At 40.2% G+C, this 19,930-nt stretch overlaps 1 protein-coding gene across 4 annotated transcripts in view; it reads right to left on the bottom strand.

Annotated features, from left to right (window-relative positions):
* Positions 1 to 18,515, bottom strand: part of nbeal2 (neurobeachin like 2) — a 36,578-nt gene extending 18,063 nt beyond the window's left edge. The window contains exons 1-23 of one of the 4 annotated variants that reach the window (XM_020710151.2): positions 18,045 to 18,515; positions 11,748 to 11,836; positions 11,473 to 11,637; positions 10,418 to 10,499; positions 10,016 to 10,128; positions 9,710 to 9,792; positions 8,485 to 8,570; positions 8,083 to 8,386; positions 7,854 to 7,960; positions 7,431 to 7,511; positions 6,632 to 6,715; positions 6,320 to 6,418; positions 5,584 to 6,239; positions 5,363 to 5,495; positions 5,161 to 5,280; positions 4,704 to 5,034; positions 4,496 to 4,578; positions 4,325 to 4,417; positions 3,047 to 3,218; positions 2,441 to 2,574; positions 1,569 to 1,728; positions 1,228 to 1,330; positions 143 to 293 (exon numbers count right to left, since the gene is read on the bottom strand). In XM_020710151.2, coding sequence (XP_020565810.1) covers positions 143 to 293; positions 1,228 to 1,330; positions 1,569 to 1,728; positions 2,441 to 2,574; positions 3,047 to 3,218; positions 4,325 to 4,417; positions 4,496 to 4,578; positions 4,704 to 5,034; positions 5,161 to 5,280; positions 5,363 to 5,495; positions 5,584 to 6,239; positions 6,320 to 6,418; positions 6,632 to 6,715; positions 7,431 to 7,511; positions 7,854 to 7,960; positions 8,083 to 8,386; positions 8,485 to 8,570; positions 9,710 to 9,792; positions 10,016 to 10,128; positions 10,418 to 10,499; positions 11,473 to 11,637; positions 11,748 to 11,836; positions 18,045 to 18,122 — 3,507 coding nt within the window. In that variant the 5' untranslated portion in view covers positions 18,123 to 18,515. Of the gene's footprint in view, positions 1 to 142; positions 294 to 1,227; positions 1,331 to 1,568; positions 1,729 to 2,440; positions 2,575 to 3,046; positions 3,219 to 4,324; positions 4,418 to 4,495; positions 4,579 to 4,703; positions 5,035 to 5,160; positions 5,281 to 5,362; positions 5,496 to 5,583; positions 6,240 to 6,319; positions 6,419 to 6,631; positions 6,716 to 7,430; positions 7,512 to 7,853; positions 7,961 to 8,082; positions 8,387 to 8,484; positions 8,571 to 9,709; positions 9,793 to 10,015; positions 10,129 to 10,417; positions 10,500 to 11,472; positions 11,638 to 11,747; positions 11,837 to 12,833; positions 13,127 to 18,044 lie in introns of those variants that run through there. The other 3 variants (XM_011485200.3, XM_020710152.2, XM_011485201.3) reach the window with 3 other exon arrangements.
* Between the last annotated feature and the right edge of the window lie 1,415 nt (positions 18,516 to 19,930).

Below are 19,930 nucleotides of genomic sequence, written 5' to 3'. Positions count from 1 at the left end.
ACACTACATCAATGAGAGTTAAGCTACAGAAACACGATGGTTTACAAAGAATGCAGGAGTGTTAGGCTGGAAATTGGGAGTAAAACTGTGAGCCAGATGATTCCGATTACAAAAAAGGAACGCCAAAAGGGATGGTTCTTACCTGCTGCTCTTCCCCTGAGGCCAGTATGAAGGCAAGCACACTGTGGAGTTCCTCTGTAGTTGGAGACTTGAGAAAGTCTTTCAGCACGGAAAACAGAGACGTTTGAATCGTCTGCTTCTCATCGGACAGAGAGGAGTCATTCTTCTCTGCACTGCAGTCAAAAAGAACAGCAGATGAGTTAGTAAGCAGAAACAATATTTGTATTACGACTTCAAATAATATTATAACTAGTAAGGCTGGATTTTTAAAAATATAAAGGAAATATATAAATTACTGAAACGCACAAATGAATTTTTTTTATAGTAATATTTTGGAATGGCTTTCGGGTAGTTTTTTTTGTCAGACAGCCTAATGTTATAAACCCTTGAGAGTCTCAGAACTCACCAGTGTGTGAGAAAGTCACATCAGTTGTTTACAATGACGTAGAAATGCAGCTGACCCGCCATTAGTGTAGTTTTCATTCATAATGAAACATGAACGTTTCAAAAAGCCTATTAGCTTTGAAAAGTTTGGTTTATAACAAATATAACAGAAAATTGGAAAGCATCCTTGGAAAATTATAGGCTATGTAGCTAAGCAGATACGCTTATTTTTTCAAATTTATTTTTTTAGTGTTTTGACCTTTTCTTTGCTTTGTTTTTTAGATTAATATATTTTAAAATTGACTGTACACTTTTGACCTTTGTTATAAAACATAAAAATTGTTTGTTGTGAGTTTTACATTAAAAAAATAACAAAATTTACTACTTGGAATTGCATTTTTGTACATTTTTCAGATTTATTGTGGAATTGTTGTTGTAATATGAAGAAGAAATATCTATAAATAAGAAGCCGATGTTGTACTAAAAAGGTGGATATCAAGCAATGCCTCAAAAGCTGTTTTAAAGGTAAATTCTTAGACCAAATTGCAAAGTATTAAAAAAAATAATCATTTTTGAATATTAATAGAAGTTAGGAAAATTAATGTTTTACCTTTGCTTAGTTTAAAACACTACTTATGTAAAATCTGTTTTGCCTGGCCAGACACAATTGATGAAGTATTTTAGCAGTTATAATACCCAAATCTTCTGTTGTGGAAGCTCTACCTGTAGTATGTTCGAATGTTATCCAGAATATACTGAACTCCATACTTCCTCTTCATGCGCTGTTTGCTTTTGTTCATCACTGAAGACAGGTACTGCACATGTGCTTCAGAAGAAAATAAAATACTTGTTAAAATAACACACTTGAAAAGTGAAATTGTTAAGCAACGCTACATTGAAGACGTGCAAAAGTTTCCTAGAATTATTCACTTTTGGCTCCTGTAACAGTTTGCACTTAAAAACAATTGCAGCTTTTTTTTTCCTGTTCGCACTCTCACGCAACACCAGCACCGGCAGACACCAAAACCTTACAAAGGTACAACGGGGGCTTGCTTTGGCCTTACCCAAACAAACAGCAAAGTGGCTTTGAGTCCAGATGCGGAAATTGAAAAGCAGGTGTTGGTAGAGTTGCTGTAGAAGTGAGCTGTTGCCCTCATTGAAAACCTGCTCCAGTAGCAGCTGGCATGCCATCACAACATTCATGTCCATCATGTTGCCAGAAACCTGCAACACACAAAAGCAGGGTCTGTTGTTTAAAAAGATGCACAGTTATTATAAGAATTTAGATTTTTAGAATGTACATTAAAATATTATTAATATGAGTTTAATCAAATGCAGTCAAATAGAATCTGTTTTTATTTGACAATGTTTTTTATCTATACTTCCATAGAGAGTTTTGAGTCTAAGCATTGTGAGAATGTTCATCTTATTCTCAGCAAAAAAAGTCTTCAGACACACGGTTTCCTACAGGATGCTCCTCCTTACTACAGTATGCTTCAACATATCCTGTTAAACCCAGAACAGTCATCCTAACAACATTTTAACTTTTGAGTTCAACAGATACTTTACTGATGCTGGACTGCTGTGACAGAAACAGGAAAAGTTGAGGATAAGAATGGAGAACACGTGCATTGACACAAACAACAGCTTCGTTGATCCCTAACTGATTCTGTACACAAATTTGATTTTATTAAAACACTTTTTGAAAATATTTTTTGTTCTTACTCAGAGTGAAAGTGTGCAGTTTGGCAAACTGCACCAGTTCTCCCACACAAGCACTTGACGCAGGTGATTGCCATTTCAGGTCCATTCATTACAGAGAAATTATACCACAACAAGGCACTGGAAAAGGTCAGATATTTCACTTGCAGATGCTAATCAGCCCTTCTGCCTGAAGGCATAAGGCTGTTTCTGGAACCGTGTCTGAGAAACCTACTTTGCTCAGCATGGCACCGATGATGCTTGGCCCCTGGCACTGCAGCAGGCTCTCCTGATTGACGGGGTGATGACGAATCAGGTTTCTGATCAACAGCAAGAAGGCAGCGATGCTGTTTGTTTCCATACGGCCCTCTAAGAAGAAAAATGGGGCAAACCAAAGTTCAAGATATTCTGAGTTAGCCACAACCACACTTGAGCATTACAGGGCATTTTCGGAAAAAAAAATCTCAAAATGAGTCAATCATTCAGATTAGTCACATTCGTGGAGCCGTTCATTCATCTGAGTTACTTTACTCTAGATTTGATGCATGCCCAAACTTTGACGTTTTACTTTGTTGTTTCTTCCATTTAACTCATCAACTATGATTAAACAATCCTATGTCTAGCAGTATTTTTGACACAGCAGAGTTATGTCCAGATCCTGAAACATGTTTCTAGAAATTAACACGCAGCCTGCAAATGAACCACAGATATCCTTCAAAGAACCAAGCAAAAAAAAAAAAAAACATCCGAGTATGAATAGAGATGAGATTTGATTCAGAGAATCATCAAAGCTTCAGTGTGGTGAGAAAATCAAAGAAATATCTGAAACAAAGAGACTAACCAGAAGATTTGTTCAGAGGCAACAGCAAAGCAGCAGGGCCTCTGGAGGAGGTGAGCTCCGGTCCCAGCAGGTCGGAGGTTTCCTGCCCTCCACTGTAAACATGTTCTGCCTCGCACACCTGCTCGAGGAGGGGCAGAAAAACCCCAATTCCTCCTATTACATTCACAACATCCTGCAAGGAAGAAGGAGACGCTAAATTATGAGTTGATTTTTTTATGAAACATCGAGGATGCTAAACAAATACTAAATAGAGGGCGAGTCTAAAATTTGATATGTTAAAAACAAAAAAATGGTCACATCCAAACATAAAACTTAAGCCACAAACCAAAATGCAGAAACATTATGTGCATTGGGGTTAAGAGCGTATGATACCGTCAGGTGGGGCTTTTGAAAAACTGATCAGCAAGTCCTACATATATAAGCAGAAGTGTTGAAGCATTCAGGTTTATCGACTCAGTGGAAATAAAAAAAGATATCAGCAATGACTTTATGGAGAGGGTGGCCATAACTCTGGGAAAGTTCATACCAACTTGACCTGAATTAAGGAGGATTACATTGATCATAATAAATAAGCATGAAGATGGAGTCATAATCATATTTGCTAGTGACCTAAGGAAGTTCGGAAACTTGAAAAAAGCTGTGAAATTTCTAATGCCTGTTTGAAATTATATGACCAAAACTCTTCAAACCACAGAAAATATTTAACTAATAAATATAAAGGTATTTCCCCAATCAACTACAAGTTTACACTGTAATTCCGAGGAAGAATTTCTTACAAAGCTATGTATGTTTTCCATAAGCTGAATCATAGATCGGCTCTTAAATCTTTCACAATGATGTGACACAACTGCATGCGGAACATGATAACTTTAAGTTATTGCAGCTGGAGTTTGCTCTGTAAACATCTGAATCATAGTCATATTTCTCTTTTCAACACACTTCTTCTGCATTTGCAATGAATCTCTAGTAGTCTAGTGTCATTCAAGGGGACCAAGTCTTTCCGTCATGTGCTCTGACACTTAAAACCTTTGAGCTGCAAAGAACACAGTCAGTTTTCATGTGACTGAGTATACTTCATGTTACTGGAGTCATGGGAATTTTCTTTCTGCATTTATAATACCTGGGGTTAATCTCTTGCCCCCTATTAGACCCTTTAGTCATAATCCTATACACAAATGACTATTGTCAAAAACGTAATCCTTGTTTTCTGTCTTACACTTTTCTGATCATTGTAATCTCAGAATAGAACATTGAACTTTGAAACTTTGTATTTGCTACCTTGATGTCCCAGTTGACCACCCTGTGTCCTGTGAGTCTGCCATCATATTGATGGTTGGGTGCCAAATCCAGACAAATCTGACTTTTAAACGCCTGAAAATAAATACAAAAACAGAAAAGCTGATAGAAATGTTGTAAAAAGCAAACATGTTTCCAGTGTCGATAAGTCACCTGAGGTGTGTAGTAGAGTAGAAGCTTGCTGTTGAGATCAGATAATTCTCCATCCGTTTTGAACAAAGGCACATGATTTGGGCCTGGGATTGGAGAGAATTAGGAGCCTTTACATGAAGTGAACTCAAACATGACATTGTGAGTGTATGCAGCGCTCCTATTGCTTTAATACACATTTGAAGGTGAACTCAGCTGCATCTTGACTGACCTGCAGCGTACAAAGCCCGTGCTTGCGTTTGCTGCAGAGCCTCATGGCAGATGAAAGCGGTACCTAAAAGCCCATTCAGAGACGTAGGGGATCCCCACTCTGTGTCCTGCAGCCCTGCTGGAATGGTGCGCACCAACAGGTCCGCTGAAGACCCCCAGCGACCTCCTGCAAAGGAGGCCGGGAAAGACTGGGATCGGCTGAGGAAGGGGGTGGGAGCAGGGAAGGCAAATTCGGGGGACGGGCTGGAGTTGATGGACGCAGGAAGGTTTGGGGAGGTGGTGGTGGTTGTAGTTCTGTGGCCGGCCGAGCCGATGCAGCAGGAGGTGAAAGGCTTCCAACGGTTAATAAATAAACAAATAAATAAACAGAAGATCAAGAGAAAGAGTTAAGCGAGCAAAAAGGAACACTTCAGCAACACAACATGAGATGGGGAACAATCCTGAGTAGTTTTAGTTACCTCACTAAAAGAAGGAAAGCGAAGCTGAGCAGTTTTACGCAGTTCTCCGTCGATGTAGATCGTGACCAGATTCTGACCAAAAGGACGCCTCCCTGGGACATGAACGATAGCCACCGAATGCTGCAATAGTGATGAGGAAGACCAGAAACAGTTTAACAAATGATCATAACAAATGAAAAAGCAAAACGAGGACTATACTAACCCAGGATGAGTCCGTGAGAGGGTATTCTGTCAAAGCCACTGCCATGTAGTCCTTCTTCGTGCACACAGCCACCACCAGCACCCCTTCCATGTTGAAGAAAGCTTCCAGTCCAGTTCCACTTGCTGTAAAGAAACTTTTCACGCATACAAGGCATTTTTTTAAAAACATTGTACGCTACAAACATCGATTTTCACAACAGTCTTTCAGATGGTCCATTTTACCTGTAGAGCTGCTTCCTGCGTGGACCTTTCCCCATGTCATGCTGAGCCCCCATCTCAGAGCTAGCAGGAGATTTACGGTTATTTGAGGCATCAGAGTGATAAGATGGGAAGTCCGTGTTTAAGCATAGCCAGCAATGAAATGCAAATCCACTCCCAGGCCAGCGCTGGACTGTTGGCACCATGATGCCTGCCATTGGTGGTGAAAGATCAAAATACTGCAAAGCACTGTCCTTGCCTTCTCTGGATGCCATGGCTGAGAGAACGCGTATGATCCGGCTGCAGTAGGGGTGAACCTTCCTTAGATTTGAACCATTGTTCTCATCTACCCTGAGGAGTCTTAGAAGGCTTTTCAGCTCTTCTGGTTTCAGACACAAAGAGCCCAGGTCCCGCAGGAGGCCCAGCAGGGCATCTGCACATTGTCTGTCCAGACTCTGAGGATGAGAAAGCACCTGCAGCAAGGCTCCGACCATACCAGCTTCTACGGCCACTGTGCGACAGGACAGGGAGCCTCCACAAACAGCTGCCAGCCACTGCGCAACCAACAGCTGAAGAGCCCTCTGACCTGACAGGTCAGGGAGCCACTGCAAGAGCAGCAGCAAAGGCTGGTCATTGCTGATCCCGAGATGGTGCGCATGGGCATGCTCACCCTCCACCGCCTGCAGCAAAAGGAGAAGAAACGTTCAAACGGACTGACATGAAGCCACTTGCCACAATCCTCAGAAAATCAGATCTTCACCATGTTCATCAGCTCCTGCAGCAGTCTTTTGGTGGGTTGACCTTGACTTTTCAGCACATCGAACAGCTGTGAGTAGCCAATCCTTTCCTTAAAAACCTCCTGAGAGGAGAGGAAGCAGAAAGAAGATGAAGGAAGCTGCTACGCAGGGAGCAAGCTGGCATACTTCCATTGTTGAGCTTTTCCAAATAAAGGGAAAGCATTGTTCATCATCAGAAATTTCATGAAGATGCCAGTGTTAAAGGTATGTCATTAATTATGGATGAAAACATGCATTTGCCTAAAAGAGACACGCTTCCACTGAAGAATAGTTACCTTTGCAGAAGGGGAGTTGCTCATTATAGCTGTGAGGACCCCCAGGGCATGAACTGTAATACTGTCTGATCCTTTTTCCCACACCTGCATGAAAATGAAGGAGGCAGTTTTTAAATTATTGAATTGTAAAAAAAAAGTAAAATAAAATAATACCTAAGTGGTTATCTATTAAAGGCAAAAGCAAATACACCATAATTACACCTGCAGATCAAGACAAAGTAAAGGGGACCGGTCACCAAAAAAGCACCCCTTTGTTAATCACTGGTAGAGCCCAGCATGCAAAACCAAAGCCATTAAAAACAGAACTGGAGAGATCCTTAGCCAGTGTTGGAAATTAGTCAAAAATCAAGCTCCAGGACACGAGCCAGGTCGTTGACACAAGCACTACCAGTCACTTGGAGGAGCTGCAAAACAGTGGGAAACAGAAGGAAAGAAATGCACCAAGAAGCCACCATTCCATGCAGAGATAAACAGAGCATGCTCTTCTTATCAACAGGGAATTCAACATCTAATTGCTGCAATGTCGGGTAAAACGTTTAACTTAAGAGAACAGCTGCCCTGAAAAAGGCAGAAAGCTGGTGAACGAGGTGACCGATCAATAAGTTTCAACCTAGAGGCAGCTCTCATATCAAGTCATACCTGCTTCAATTACAAATGAGTGCAAGTCAGACTCCCTGCCCAAAACTTCCTGTTTAAATATCTCAGAAGACTTAACAAGTGGAGAGGGTTGAGTTTCCTGCTGACAGACCATCAACAACACTGAGTTGGGGAGGAAAAAAGGGGAGATGGGGGGAAGTACCTGATCCACTTCTGTGAGTAAATGTGTGGTGAGGTCACACACAACCTCACTGTCCGGCCTTTGCCTGTTGCTCTGAAAGAGCTTCAGGACACACAAACACAAAGGCACACACACACAAACACACACACGGCACAAAAAAGACAATTAGACAAAAAAAAATCAGAGAGACACAGCAAAGACCGAGGTCTCTGCACAGCTGCAGGGGCGCATTTTGATCAAAATCTGCACAGGATACAGGAGCTCGAAATCATTTTTTGCTTGAAATTTGCCAAAAACATGAAGATGACAGACAGCAGATTTGACACCACTGCGAGAGGAACTGGGTAGGACAAATAAAATGGACAGACTGACACAAGCCGGGCTGCTCGACAGAGGGACAGATGTGAAGCATCAGAGCAGATTTTTGACGGGCAGCGGTCTAACCTTGCTGTTCTGAATGAGTCTGAGGATGTGCTCAAAGCAGTTGTTGTTGAGGAAGACTGCCTGCAGGACGGGTCTATCCGAGCACTGCAGGATCTCAGGAACAACAGCTACAATCGACAAGGAAGGGAAGCATATTGGAAACAATAGATTTTCAGTCGCTATTTTGGTTCAGAACCAGATAAAAGAACACTTTATTCTAAACCTCCTGCTGTGCTGGACTTGTGCTTACTTAGCATTTGACTCTGGAGTGAGATCAGGCTCTCCTCCCAGCTCTGCCTGTTCTCCTGTTCGCTGATGAGCGGTCGGTTCCAGTTGAGCAACTGAAAGTAGCTATCGAGGATCGTCCTGATCTCGACCTGCCGCTCTGCGGGGCTACTCGAGTGCAGAAGGTGGATCATCGCCGTCAAGCACTGCAAAGTCATCCGGGGGAGTTTGGGGCTCTTCGGTTCAGGGGAGACACGGCAACACCATGCCCGCAAAACAGAGAACAAATCCTCAACAGACTGAGGGGTGATAAAGAGTAGACCATTTTTCTGCAAAACAAATAAATAAATAAAGGATAGAAAGAACAGTTACAGTGGCTTTTCTTTGAGACGCTTTAATGTGTGTTAATAAAGATGTGACAACAGACCTTTCCTCCGCTGATGACAGCACCTTGGAGATGAACCAATCTGAGTGTGAGCAGCTCTGGGATCTTCTCGCCATCCTGAAGACTCTCTGGATCAGGGAGTTTGAACAAAAAGTGAACCACGAGACACATAACAGGGACCGACACAACCCAAATAAAACAAACATATTTTGGTCTCAAGCATCATCATAGTTTGGTTATACTGTTCCTGTTGGGGCTGAGAATAGAGTAGTGTTTGGATTTATTCAAACAAAGTGTGACTAAATGATGTCAAAAATATGATCACTTTTCAGTCAACAAAATACGTTCTTTTTATTTTGCTGAAAAAGTTTAAAATCACATTTTTGTTATGTTGCCATTGTGATTTGTTTTTAAATTATGAAATAAACCTAATAAGATTTCGGAAAATAAAGACTTTTGTTTTGCCATTGACTGCTTTTTAGCATTTGCTTTTTGTTTGTTTAAAAGTTCAAATTGAACACCAACTTTCAAAAAATGTTATTAACCTTTTTTCTCTGCAAATGATGAATATTTCTGAAAATACTTTCAAAATTCAAAAAGAGTTTCTTTAAACTCAAAGACTTGTGTCTGTAAGACAATTTATTGACTATCTGCTGAATGGTTTATGGTAAAAAAAAAAAAGATATTGAATGGAAATGGAAGTGCAAATGGAAAAAGAGACAAAGAATTTCCAGAGCAGGCCACTCCTGTTAAAAATAAACGTGGAAATGAATTCTTAGCTGCACTGCTCACTTAGGATACCGTGAATCAGGTTTTGGAGAACAGGAAGAACAAGAAGAACAAGGGAAGGAAGAATACAAGCATAAATAAAACCAAGGATTCTATAACTTTATTTGGATTCTCAAATAATGTCCTCATTACTTCACTGTCTCAAACAAAAACTTTGTTAATTGGGTAAATATTATATAATTGGGCTTTAAAATTTCTAGCTAAACTAGCTTTTAGACTTTAATCCTCCTGAAATTTTGACACAGGAAAACTTCCAGATAAGATTTCCCACATTAGCGCCAGGCACATACATCTAATCCCATAGATTTATGATCTACATAGTTGGGCCTGGAGATTGAGAGCTGGACACACATTTTAAAGATAAGAAAACAAGAGAAGAAAAGAGTGGTGTTTGAGCAGTGGCAGGACCACTTGAATGTTATGGCATGTGAGGTCTGACAGAGATCAGAGACGAAGCAGCTGAAGGGGAGTTCCTCACCGTGGAGCAGAGCAGGCAGTTCTTCTGGCAAGGCCAGCGGGGAGAACTTATACTTGTTCCTCTCCAGCAAGCTCACCTCCTCTCTGCAACACGTAAAGACATGAGTCACGCACTCCCATGATGCCTTGTCAAGTGTGTGCTACTGACTTGCCGGTACCTAAGATGACTTTAAGGCGTAGCAGCACAAAGATGAGGTGTTACTCATTGCAGAAGGTTGGGCAAGATGTAAATACAAATAATGCCCTACTAGTCTTTGTGTGAGAATTCCACCTCCCACGCAATCTTGAGGTAAAGTTACACACTCACCCAGCCAGGCGTCTCCTCCACGTCTGATTAGGGTCGAACAGACTCTCGCAGAGCACCAGCCCATAGTGCACGACGTTCTGCAGAGACAACTTATCGTCTTCTCCCTTCTTCAACTGCATAAACAAAAATGGAGGCCCACATTCATCTTCTATGACAGAATTTGGTTTAGCATTGTCACAACAAACTCTGCCTCATTTGACAGAAGGTCAAATACACGCCCGCTTCTCTTTCAGACTAAAGCAGATCTCCTACATCAGGGCGAGGACGTCTCAGACCAGACACGCATTCATTGTTGCTACACGAGAGTGTTTGTACTTACATTTCTGCGGTCTATTAGCTTAACTACAAATCGAGTAGTTTAACACACCTCTACCGTTAAGGTTCTATTTTTAATGATCTTACCTGATCTAGACAGAAATTCAAAAGCTTGATGGTTTCAAAAACGAAGCCAGGGGTTTTTTCCGTGTCGATGTTCTCCATGTTTCTGGAAAAATAGAGTATAATATTTGATAAAGTTCAATGACCCTTCACACAAAACAGTCATCTAGGCACAGAAAGGACAATTACAGTGATTCTACACATAAACATTGAACACATTTGCTAAAACTTTGTACAAAGTTCATCATTTCCAAAAGGGAAGAAAAGGGTTTCTTAAGTAATCAACGGCTATCTACCCTTTGATAAGAGCCCCTGGGTATGCATGGGTTTGTGGGAGTGTGCCCTGCGACAGTCTGGAGACCTATCCAGGGTGCACCCTGCCTATTGCCAAACAGTAGCCGGGACTGGCTCAGTGACCCCATGACCCCGAAAGGGATATAGCGGGTTTGGAAAAAGGATGGATGGATATACATCTCTATTTAGCTGAAGTCAGAATTTCATTCTGACATAAAGTGGTGAAAATGTTGAGGAATTATTTACAACTTTACTTAAGATTAAATTCTTTTAAAAAATTGTCTATAGGATGAAAGCAGCGCCACTGTGATTACTAATATTTTCAAAAAAGTTTTTACACAAAAAGTTTTATACCTGAATCTATTTCTTCAACTCTAATTTTAAAAGGTCAGAGGTTAGCATGATTATGTAGGAATATTTGAGGAACTGCAGTCTATTCAGCAATTACAAATGTGTTGATTGAAGGAGGCCTGAACATCATAATTGTTTCCAAATGTTCTCACTATGTTTGGTGAAACTAAAGGTCTTTACTTTTTTCCCCAAGTAAAAGTATTTATTTCCCTTAAAGAGCAACCTTATGACGTGCAATATTTTTCAAAAGCTTGTACTCCATACAAAATCACTTACCATTTTTGAGTGCTCTTTTATTTTTTGCAAATTATTGTTATTTGACATTTATAAACTTGGGTTCCATTTATGACTTTCATTTTGCTTCATCACTAAGACATAATGTATTTTAAAAAAATGCAAATTAGGTCATAACACAGAAAGCAGAGCAGCCTCACCTGCACACAATGATGAAGAACTTTATAAGCAGTAGTGGGTGTGGCGTGCTGCTGTTTTTCTCCATGGAACTGGAGAGGTGGAATGCACTGTGCCATAGTTTGGTGCTGAGGAGCATCAGAACATCCCTGGGAAGCAAGGGCACCTCTGAGCTGCCGTCTTCCAGTCTGGTAGCCAGGATGAGGACAAAGAGAGGTGAATACAACACAGTCAGCCATAATTATTTTGCAGTGGCATGGCGGCACACTTGTTTGAAATTGCAAGTTGTACATCTTACCTTCGAGGCTCTAGTGTCTGCACATCAATAAGCCTCTCAAATGATGCCACAAATGCCTCAAGCCACTGCTGCAGATAGCCCACATCTTTCTGCAGAAGGGAGGAAAACAACATGAGAGGAAATTGAGTAGCTCTTGCTCCTCCTTGCATATGCTTAATGTAAGCAAACCTTCACATTTGTATATTTAAATGAAGCTCTTTATTATTGTTACGGCTACAAAAGAATTGGAATTAAAATGTGCCAAACAGCAACTAAAAGGCTGATCAGTGACTAGACCTTTTTGACCTGTTTTTGTAACAGGATGTTGCGAAGAGATGCGACGCAGAAAGAACACCATGAACCAATGCTCTCCTTTTTTTCGTTTTCTTTTTTTTAAACGTTACCACAATGAAGTTTTTTTAAACCCAAAGCAGTAATAAACCAGTACAAATCAGAAAAACATGCACCAACTTCACTTGAGAGTGGACAAGTCAGCACTCTGAAGGAGAGGTTAGGCCATTAGAAGGTCCTTATACTGTCATGTGAAACAAAGCTGTTTACACACAACGGCTGTTATCACGGCTTCCATCAGCCTCTGCAGTGCAACATATCCTGCCACACTTCCCTTCAAATATCAGTCTCTTAATCTCACATCAGACAAACTGCACAACACAGGTCACGAGTCTAGCAGGTCAGCTTTAAACATTTTTTTTTAAAAGACATCTTTTTATTCAGATGAAATAGAAATAAGAAGTCCTAATTGCAAAATCACAGAAATTAGCATGCAAAAAAAAAGTTATCTCATGCAACATTACTAGCACTAACTGTTGTTGCTGGTAAGTGAAAGAGAAGTTTCTACAAGACGAGCAATCAAAAAGAAGAAACGAGTTTTTTCAAGCTGAGTTACTCACAAACAACACACAGGAACAAAGTGCAGCGTACAACAATTCATCAGGTACTTCCCCTTGATCAGCAAGTAAACAAGCCACAAACAATAACTACTTACAGCAGTTTGACATAGAAAACTCCTGCTCTAAGAAAAATCCTGGTTAGTTTGAACTGAAATGCATCTTCTCAAATGCTGCTCAAATGATAAATGGAGCTTACCAGCCTGCACTGACTTATGTGCCAGTCCATCTCTCATCTTTTGAGTCTGAGCAGGGTGCCAGGCTCACACGAGCCCCCCCAGCATGGACCACCGTCAGCTGCTCAGCCGGCTCACATCACTGCTGACAGGCTCCAGCGTCTGACTCAAACGCCTCTGGTTCCCTAACGTCAAGCCAGCTAACCAGGAAATTACATGTCACTTTAAGCTAAGCTTATTTCCTCCGTGCTCAGCCTCCCCGTTAAACCTCTTCCTCTTTTGGGTTGCAAGTGTGAGTAAAGTGGAGGTAGCTCTCTAGAGATCATTTCAACAGTGAAGAACAACAAAGATGTTGTGCTTCTTGAGTATCTATGTCCACAGAATCATCCTGTAGAACAAATAGGTAAAGAAATGACCTGAGAGAGGTCACAGTTAAAACTGCAGTTTAGATGACAAAAGACGGATTCAAATGTTTTTGAGTGATACCAATTTTGATTGTATTTCTGTAAATTGTCATGAAATATGAATTTCTTTAGTTTATTTTTGCCTTTATAGCAAAATTATAAGCTGTGACTGAAAAACTTCACAGAACTAACACGGTCCTAAAATCGAACAAAAATATGCTGTTGTGTTTCACAAAAGGTTATGACAGACGAAACACTACACGCTTGATCTAGACTCCTATCTGCCAAAGCATTAGTGTTTCTTTCCGAAAATGAAACAACAGATTTATTCATGATACAAAAAATACAACTTGAGCAAAAATTAGTCACTGCTATGTCACTAACAACGTGACAAATTCTGAAAAACATTTACTGAAACAGCTGCCTGTCATTCTCACCCTAAGCCGTAAAGTCAGATTACTGGAACATCTGTGTTTATTTTCCCTTCTGTAATAAAGGGATCTCATAGTTGATGCTGCACCGCTGCTCTGATGCTGTCAGAGCTTCCTGAAGACAACTTGAAGAACAATGCGGTCAAGAAGGTTACATTTTTGTGCCAAGTAAATTATTGTGCATATGAAAATATGTCTGCTGGTCTAAATGAAACATTTTGATGACATTTATAGGTGGCAGGCCGTAATATAAAGTCGTAAATGAAGAGTCAATTTTGAGAAGTTCCTTACAGTGCACTCAGGAAAAACAGGAAGCTGCAAAAAGTCCCTATTGTTGTGCTACATCTGGACAATTAGGTGCTTTGGGAGTCGAGGGGGAAAATAGCGAGGACACCTTGGAAAAAAATTCCAACACTCTTTATTTTTTTTATTGAACAAATAATAGAGGCTCTAGTATGCTTATTTTTTTTTTAAATAAATTGATATTGTTTTATCACTTTATAATAAATTTGGAAGCGTACCAGTCAGAAAATTATTGGACAGAAAACTTTTATACGTTATGGAATTTGAAAAATTTTGCTCCTCAGCTTTGACGTGTGCATCCAGCATCCTCTATCCTTTTTGATTTATGTGAACAGAACATTTCTGCTCTTAACTAACAGGTGACTACTGTGTTTGGAGAGGACAAAAGCTGATAGAAGAAAACAGAAACAACATTAATTTTTACCCATATTAAAAACGTGCGTCTGGTTTTGCTGCAGAGAAGTAAAATAATACAAAACTGTTCCTAACCGCCAAAATTTACATTAGTAAAAAACACCAATAACTTCAGTTATCAGTTGAATGACAATGTTTTGAAACTATTCTAGCAAACATCACTAACAGCCATGTCTTTTAGCTGTTTTCTCTGCAGCTGTGCTGCTCCGTGCTGCTTAGCATTCTGCCTGACTCCTGCCTTCTGCAGAAGTGAAAGCAAAGAGGACTTTGATTCTCCTGGTTGGCTCCTCCGTTGGTAAACAGGGGAGGTCGAGTCACACGGGGGTTGAGACTTGATAATAACTAGAACCTCAGGGTGTTTATTTACCCCCTTGTACACTATTGACAGGCATCAAAGCCTGAATAGGTCTGGATAGCGCATAAAGAGGTGACCAATTTTGTAACAAGAAAAGCAGGGAAACATCACTTGACTTGTGCTTTTAGAGCAACCTTAGGGGGGTGGGGGGTGTCACAGCTGTGCTCTTGGGTGGCAGTGGAATTGTCATGGTAGTTCATTTCTACCACCAAAGGCTTTAATTAGGGTCACAGCACGATCACACTAAAGCCTCCTGCTACAGTCTTCATCCTCACTGATCTCCAGATGAGAAGCTTCTTCTTTCTTTATCTCCATGCATCTTTGAAATATTGGAAGACCTCACAGTTTTGCTTACATTTCCATTAACATATTTCTCAAGGCATCAGATTAGTTTTTTTTTTTTGTGAGATACAATAAAATTGATCCCACGTGTATCAAGGTGCAACCAACACAACAACTCAAAGACTGTTTTCTTTTTATTGGCAATTTTATAACGTACAGCTTATTGGTTTCCTCAAACCGAGAGCTTTAAAGTAAGACAAAAGCTTTTTTTTACTCCAGTTGATTAAAATGTGAAAGAAAATACTTTAACCTGCAAAAAATGAACTACTCGTAAGTGCAACATGATGTCACAAGATAAACAGCTGAGGAGTAAATTTTTCAAACCTAAAAGTCCTCAAACTCAAAAAAATGTGTCACTGCAAATCATAAAATATGAGCTTGGGATTCAATATGAAGGAAAAAGCAGAAAAACAATGCTTTAATATACGTTGAGTTATTGTTGTTTTTGTTCCTGAACATTATTTCAGTTTGCCTTCCCCTTGGAGTGATCCTCAAATAACATTTCACAAAGATTTCTACGAAAGGAAGTTGTGAAGATTTTGTGAAACATGCTAAACCTATTACCTGTTTTATTGTACCGAAAGGAAATGAACAAACATGCCCAAAAATCCATACCCTTCAGCATTATTAGAACATGATAACGCAAGCTCTTTTGGAAAGTTATTACACTTTCTTTGGATCTCAGGCGAGAGACTCCTGTGCCAATCAAGATAAACATCCTTATGATTGATAAATGCAGTTTAAACTTGATCAGAGTTTGCCTTTAGGTTAAGAGAAGGATCAATGTGGGCTTTGTTTTGGAGCGAGGGCTGGTTTAGCACCAAACTGTAACATTCAGGGAATTATCAGAAGCAATTTAGAGAGTAAACACTGCAAACAGTGTTGTGTGAAGGTGGAACAATTCAAAGAGGCCACACCATATAGAAGCTACTATTGAGAACATTAACAGAAAATGCCTGTTTGTTTGGTTCCAATAAATATTCTTTCTGCAGAGACTTCTAAGTATTTCCCTGATCTTTAAGTCTCATGAGGGGTGTGTGATTCCTTGCACAATTGAAGGAAGTGGAGCTGCTTAATTAATGACAAGTCTGCACAAGTTGTGGTTCTTATTGCAGAATACAGAACGATGGATTACAATCTAGATCTACGAAATAATATTCAAATTCTTCTTTTTTTTTACTTTTATATGTGTGTTAACTAAAGGGAACCAAAGGTTGTACAGAAAAATGCATTAAAAAATTGTAAATCAAAACATTCCAAAACAAAACATCATTAACTGGGATTTAAAAGGCTTTACTTGAACTGATCTGAACACAGAAGCACAGGGCTTGTTTGCACCTTGAACAAAAAGCCTAAATAAAGGACAGTTTTTTGTGCAGGCTGACTGCTTTGAAGTTGTTGAAAGTCTCCTTGGTATGAGATGAAACTATTGAACAAGGTTTGTGACTCAGAGACGGGATGCGTCCAGCTGAAAAAGAAAAAATATTGAATGTGCAACTGGACTAACAGGCATAGCAAAAACATTAAACACAATGACACGATGGTGTCTAAAGGAGAGGCGTGGGATTGGTCCTGCTGCCTTTCTGCACTGTTGTGTTCTCATGAGTCACATAAGGTGGTGACATTTTGGCTCGACTAATTCCCTCTCTGCTGCTGTACTCCATTGTGTTGCAGAAGATAGGGAGAGTGGCAACTGCTCCAAGAATAAATGGATAGAAAGAAAATGCAAACGCCTCTCAAACGGGCATGTTGTCCCTCTAAGTGTAAAAGAAACTGCTGTCGTTTAAGTTGTCAGGGCAACTGGAGAGAACTGAGTCAAGGGGTAATTTTATAATGAAGCGGTGTCACCTGTAGAGACGCTTGACCCCTGTCACAGACCGATTAAGAAAAAACTCCCATCGCGTTTGAAAAAGTTCACACTGACCCCATAGAGCCTTTCTAACTAAAGACGGGGACGGAAACATCTTTGACTTGTTTTGTTTGTCGCACAATCAGAAAGGGTTCAGTGAATCCACAGCTCAGCAGTGGCCCACAGGAGCAGTAAGGGTGGATTAGAAACACACTTCCTCTGGGATCTGCCAAAAGTGACCACAACTGCAGCTTTAATAATAAATACCAAAAGGGACCCCCCCCCCCCACACACACACACACAGTTTTACCTTCTAGCATTGATGCATTTGGGGTCCAACTTCTTCATTTTTTAAAATCATAAAGCAATTAAATCCATAAATGCAAAATTCAAAATAAAACAGATTCCTGTATGTCTGTTCTGTTGTGGTATAACAAGACAATGCTTAATCCTGCAGAGTGCTGATGAAAACTTGGAGAGAAGTCTGCCTCCAGGCATGGAGGCAGATTGCAAGAACATTAAATAATAAATCTTCACTTGGTGCCAAATTGAAAGAAACATTCATTTGGTTTCATCTGCGGTATGGTAGAGTAGCATCCACATGGGGGCAACATGGGAGACCAATCTCCCTCAGAGAACACCATATTTTACATTTTCTTAGATAAATAATTGATAAATCATGACATACTGACAGTGTTTACGCACGCATATCCTGCTATGTTAGTTTTTTTTGCAGCGAGGAAGAGAGGCAGGTAAGAACAGGAAGAGGAAGTGACTCTAGTGACACCTGCATGGCAGGTACGGCCGTTCCAAAATGCGACATTTTCTGTTCCAAAATACAACAGAGACCCCAAAACAAGGACTCAGTGATGCCATGTGATCTCCAGTTTCCACAAGGGAGCCCCGATCATTACATAAACAGAGTGGGTCTGTGCACAAGTGAGCCAAAACACGAGCTACTTCCTGATTAAAAAGCATTTACAGCCAAAAACACAAGAGACGCGCACAGCAGACGCGGCGCAGAGCGCTCACTACATCAGATGGGGATCCAGCCTCCCAGTAAAGTTCAAACTGTTGACCAGGAGCAACAACAACAGGTGTCACCCCCCCCCCAGCTCTTCCGCACTCGCACTCACCTTTGTGTAATACAACATCCACAGCTCATACAGCTTTTCTTTCGATGCCATTCCGCCGGCCCTGACGTGGTTGCTCATGATCTCCCTTTAACCTCCTCACAGAACCTTAAGCGCTCCTCAGACCCAGGGGTGCTGGAAGTTGTCTCCTGGAGGTGGGGTGACGCGGCGCGCTCCTGCGAGCCATCCCCGTCTATCCAACTCACGCTGCGATCCCCAAACCAGAGTGTTTTCCGCCTCCACGCGCAAAGTTACGAGAACGACGCGCAAAAAAGAAAGAAAGAAAAAAAAACTGTGGTCACGGTGGCGATATAAACACCGCGCGATCAGCGGCGAGACTGCACGAGCGGCAGCAAAAATGCCTGGAAATGCATGCCTGGAGAAACACCCATGTCCGCATCAAGACGAGGCTGGTGCTGTTTGATTCCTATTGGAGAGCGTTCCCACGGAAGCGACACATGCCTTGCGCTCCACGCGAGGATGCAACTCCTGTGGACAAGCTGAGAATGAAAAGTAGATCACAGGAAGGCTGTTTTAAAGAAGACACCATCCTGGCAAATAAACACACAGAGCCTCACACTTATGAACTGCAAACAAATAGTAACAAATATTTTCATATTCATTACATGATCCTGCAAAGATTGTCTAAATTTTGATGAATATACTGTGCATATCCCCCCCAGCAAAAGTAACGAGTTACTTTTACTCAGTTAAATAAGTGACTTTTTGTAAACACTGACTTTTACTTGAATATATTTATTTTTAAAAACTATAACCCCTACTCTACAACAATATAATTAAGTGTTCCATAAACTTCTTTTTTCTTTTGGGAGTGGGGCATTTTGCACTATTTGTTTTTTTTTAATGCAGTGAATGCCTACAAGAAAATGCTACTTTTTATTTGAAAAGTTTTTTCCACCTGATTCCTTAATATAATTTTCTGGACTTTAAAGGTTACTTGTTGCAATTATTATTTTCTTTTTCTTTCCATTTTTTTTGCACCACTATTTTGCCTTGACTAATATGTTATTATCTTTTGCACATTTCACCTATAAATAGGATACAATTTTCATGGCCAAGATTTAAATAATCATTTGTCTTTTGAGTCACGTTGTGACACTTAAGCAACATGTGATCCACATAAAACCAACCACTATACCATAATCGAAAAAGTAGTACCGAGGTTGTTTTGTTGTTATGATTGTTGTTGAGTGGGGGTTTGGATTTTTATAAGCTTTCACTTCTTCCATTCCCCTTTCAAATCTTATTTTCCAAGTCATGTATTGCCTTATATTTTCTTTTTCCAGGTAAATGTTGATTTGATTCCAAATAAACGTGTTACTTGCGAACACAGATCATATCCAAACATGTCTCATACCAGCATAGCTGGATGGGGATCTACTAAAAAAACTATTTTGTGTATAGGATCTTTGTTTAGGTAATTAACCATTAACACAAAGGTCAACTTTTGTGAGTGTTTTTGTTGTTTGCATCTTGGCAACTTCAAAATAAAACAAATAAAAGATGAAAAAAATATATGTATTTTACTTATATTATATAAAGGTTTGTGTTAGATATTTCAGATGGAGAACAATTATGTGCAACACCATTTTTTTCAGCTCTCTTTACTATGCACTGTATTAGGAAAATAGTGAAATCATATCTGCTTTGACTCAAAGAAATATAACCAAGAATTAAAAATTAATAATCACAAGTTTCAAGTTGTCCTCTTTATGACCATCTGCAAGACCTTTTTTTAGAATCGTTATCACAGCTGGGTGTGTCTTCACGCACTAGTGTTATTCATTTATAGGAGAATTGACATGAAGCGTGGAGCAGCTGTATTAATGTGGCCTTCATTCCCAAATAGGACCTGATACTGCAACCGT

Source organism: Oryzias latipes, chromosome 16, assembly GCF_002234675.1.
Source record: "Oryzias latipes chromosome 16, ASM223467v1".
In the NCBI taxonomy this organism is placed as follows: Eukaryota; Metazoa; Chordata; class Actinopteri; order Beloniformes; family Adrianichthyidae; genus Oryzias; species Oryzias latipes.
The sequence above is the reverse complement of the archived record's forward strand: the minus strand, read 5'-3'. Positions and strand labels throughout refer to the sequence as shown.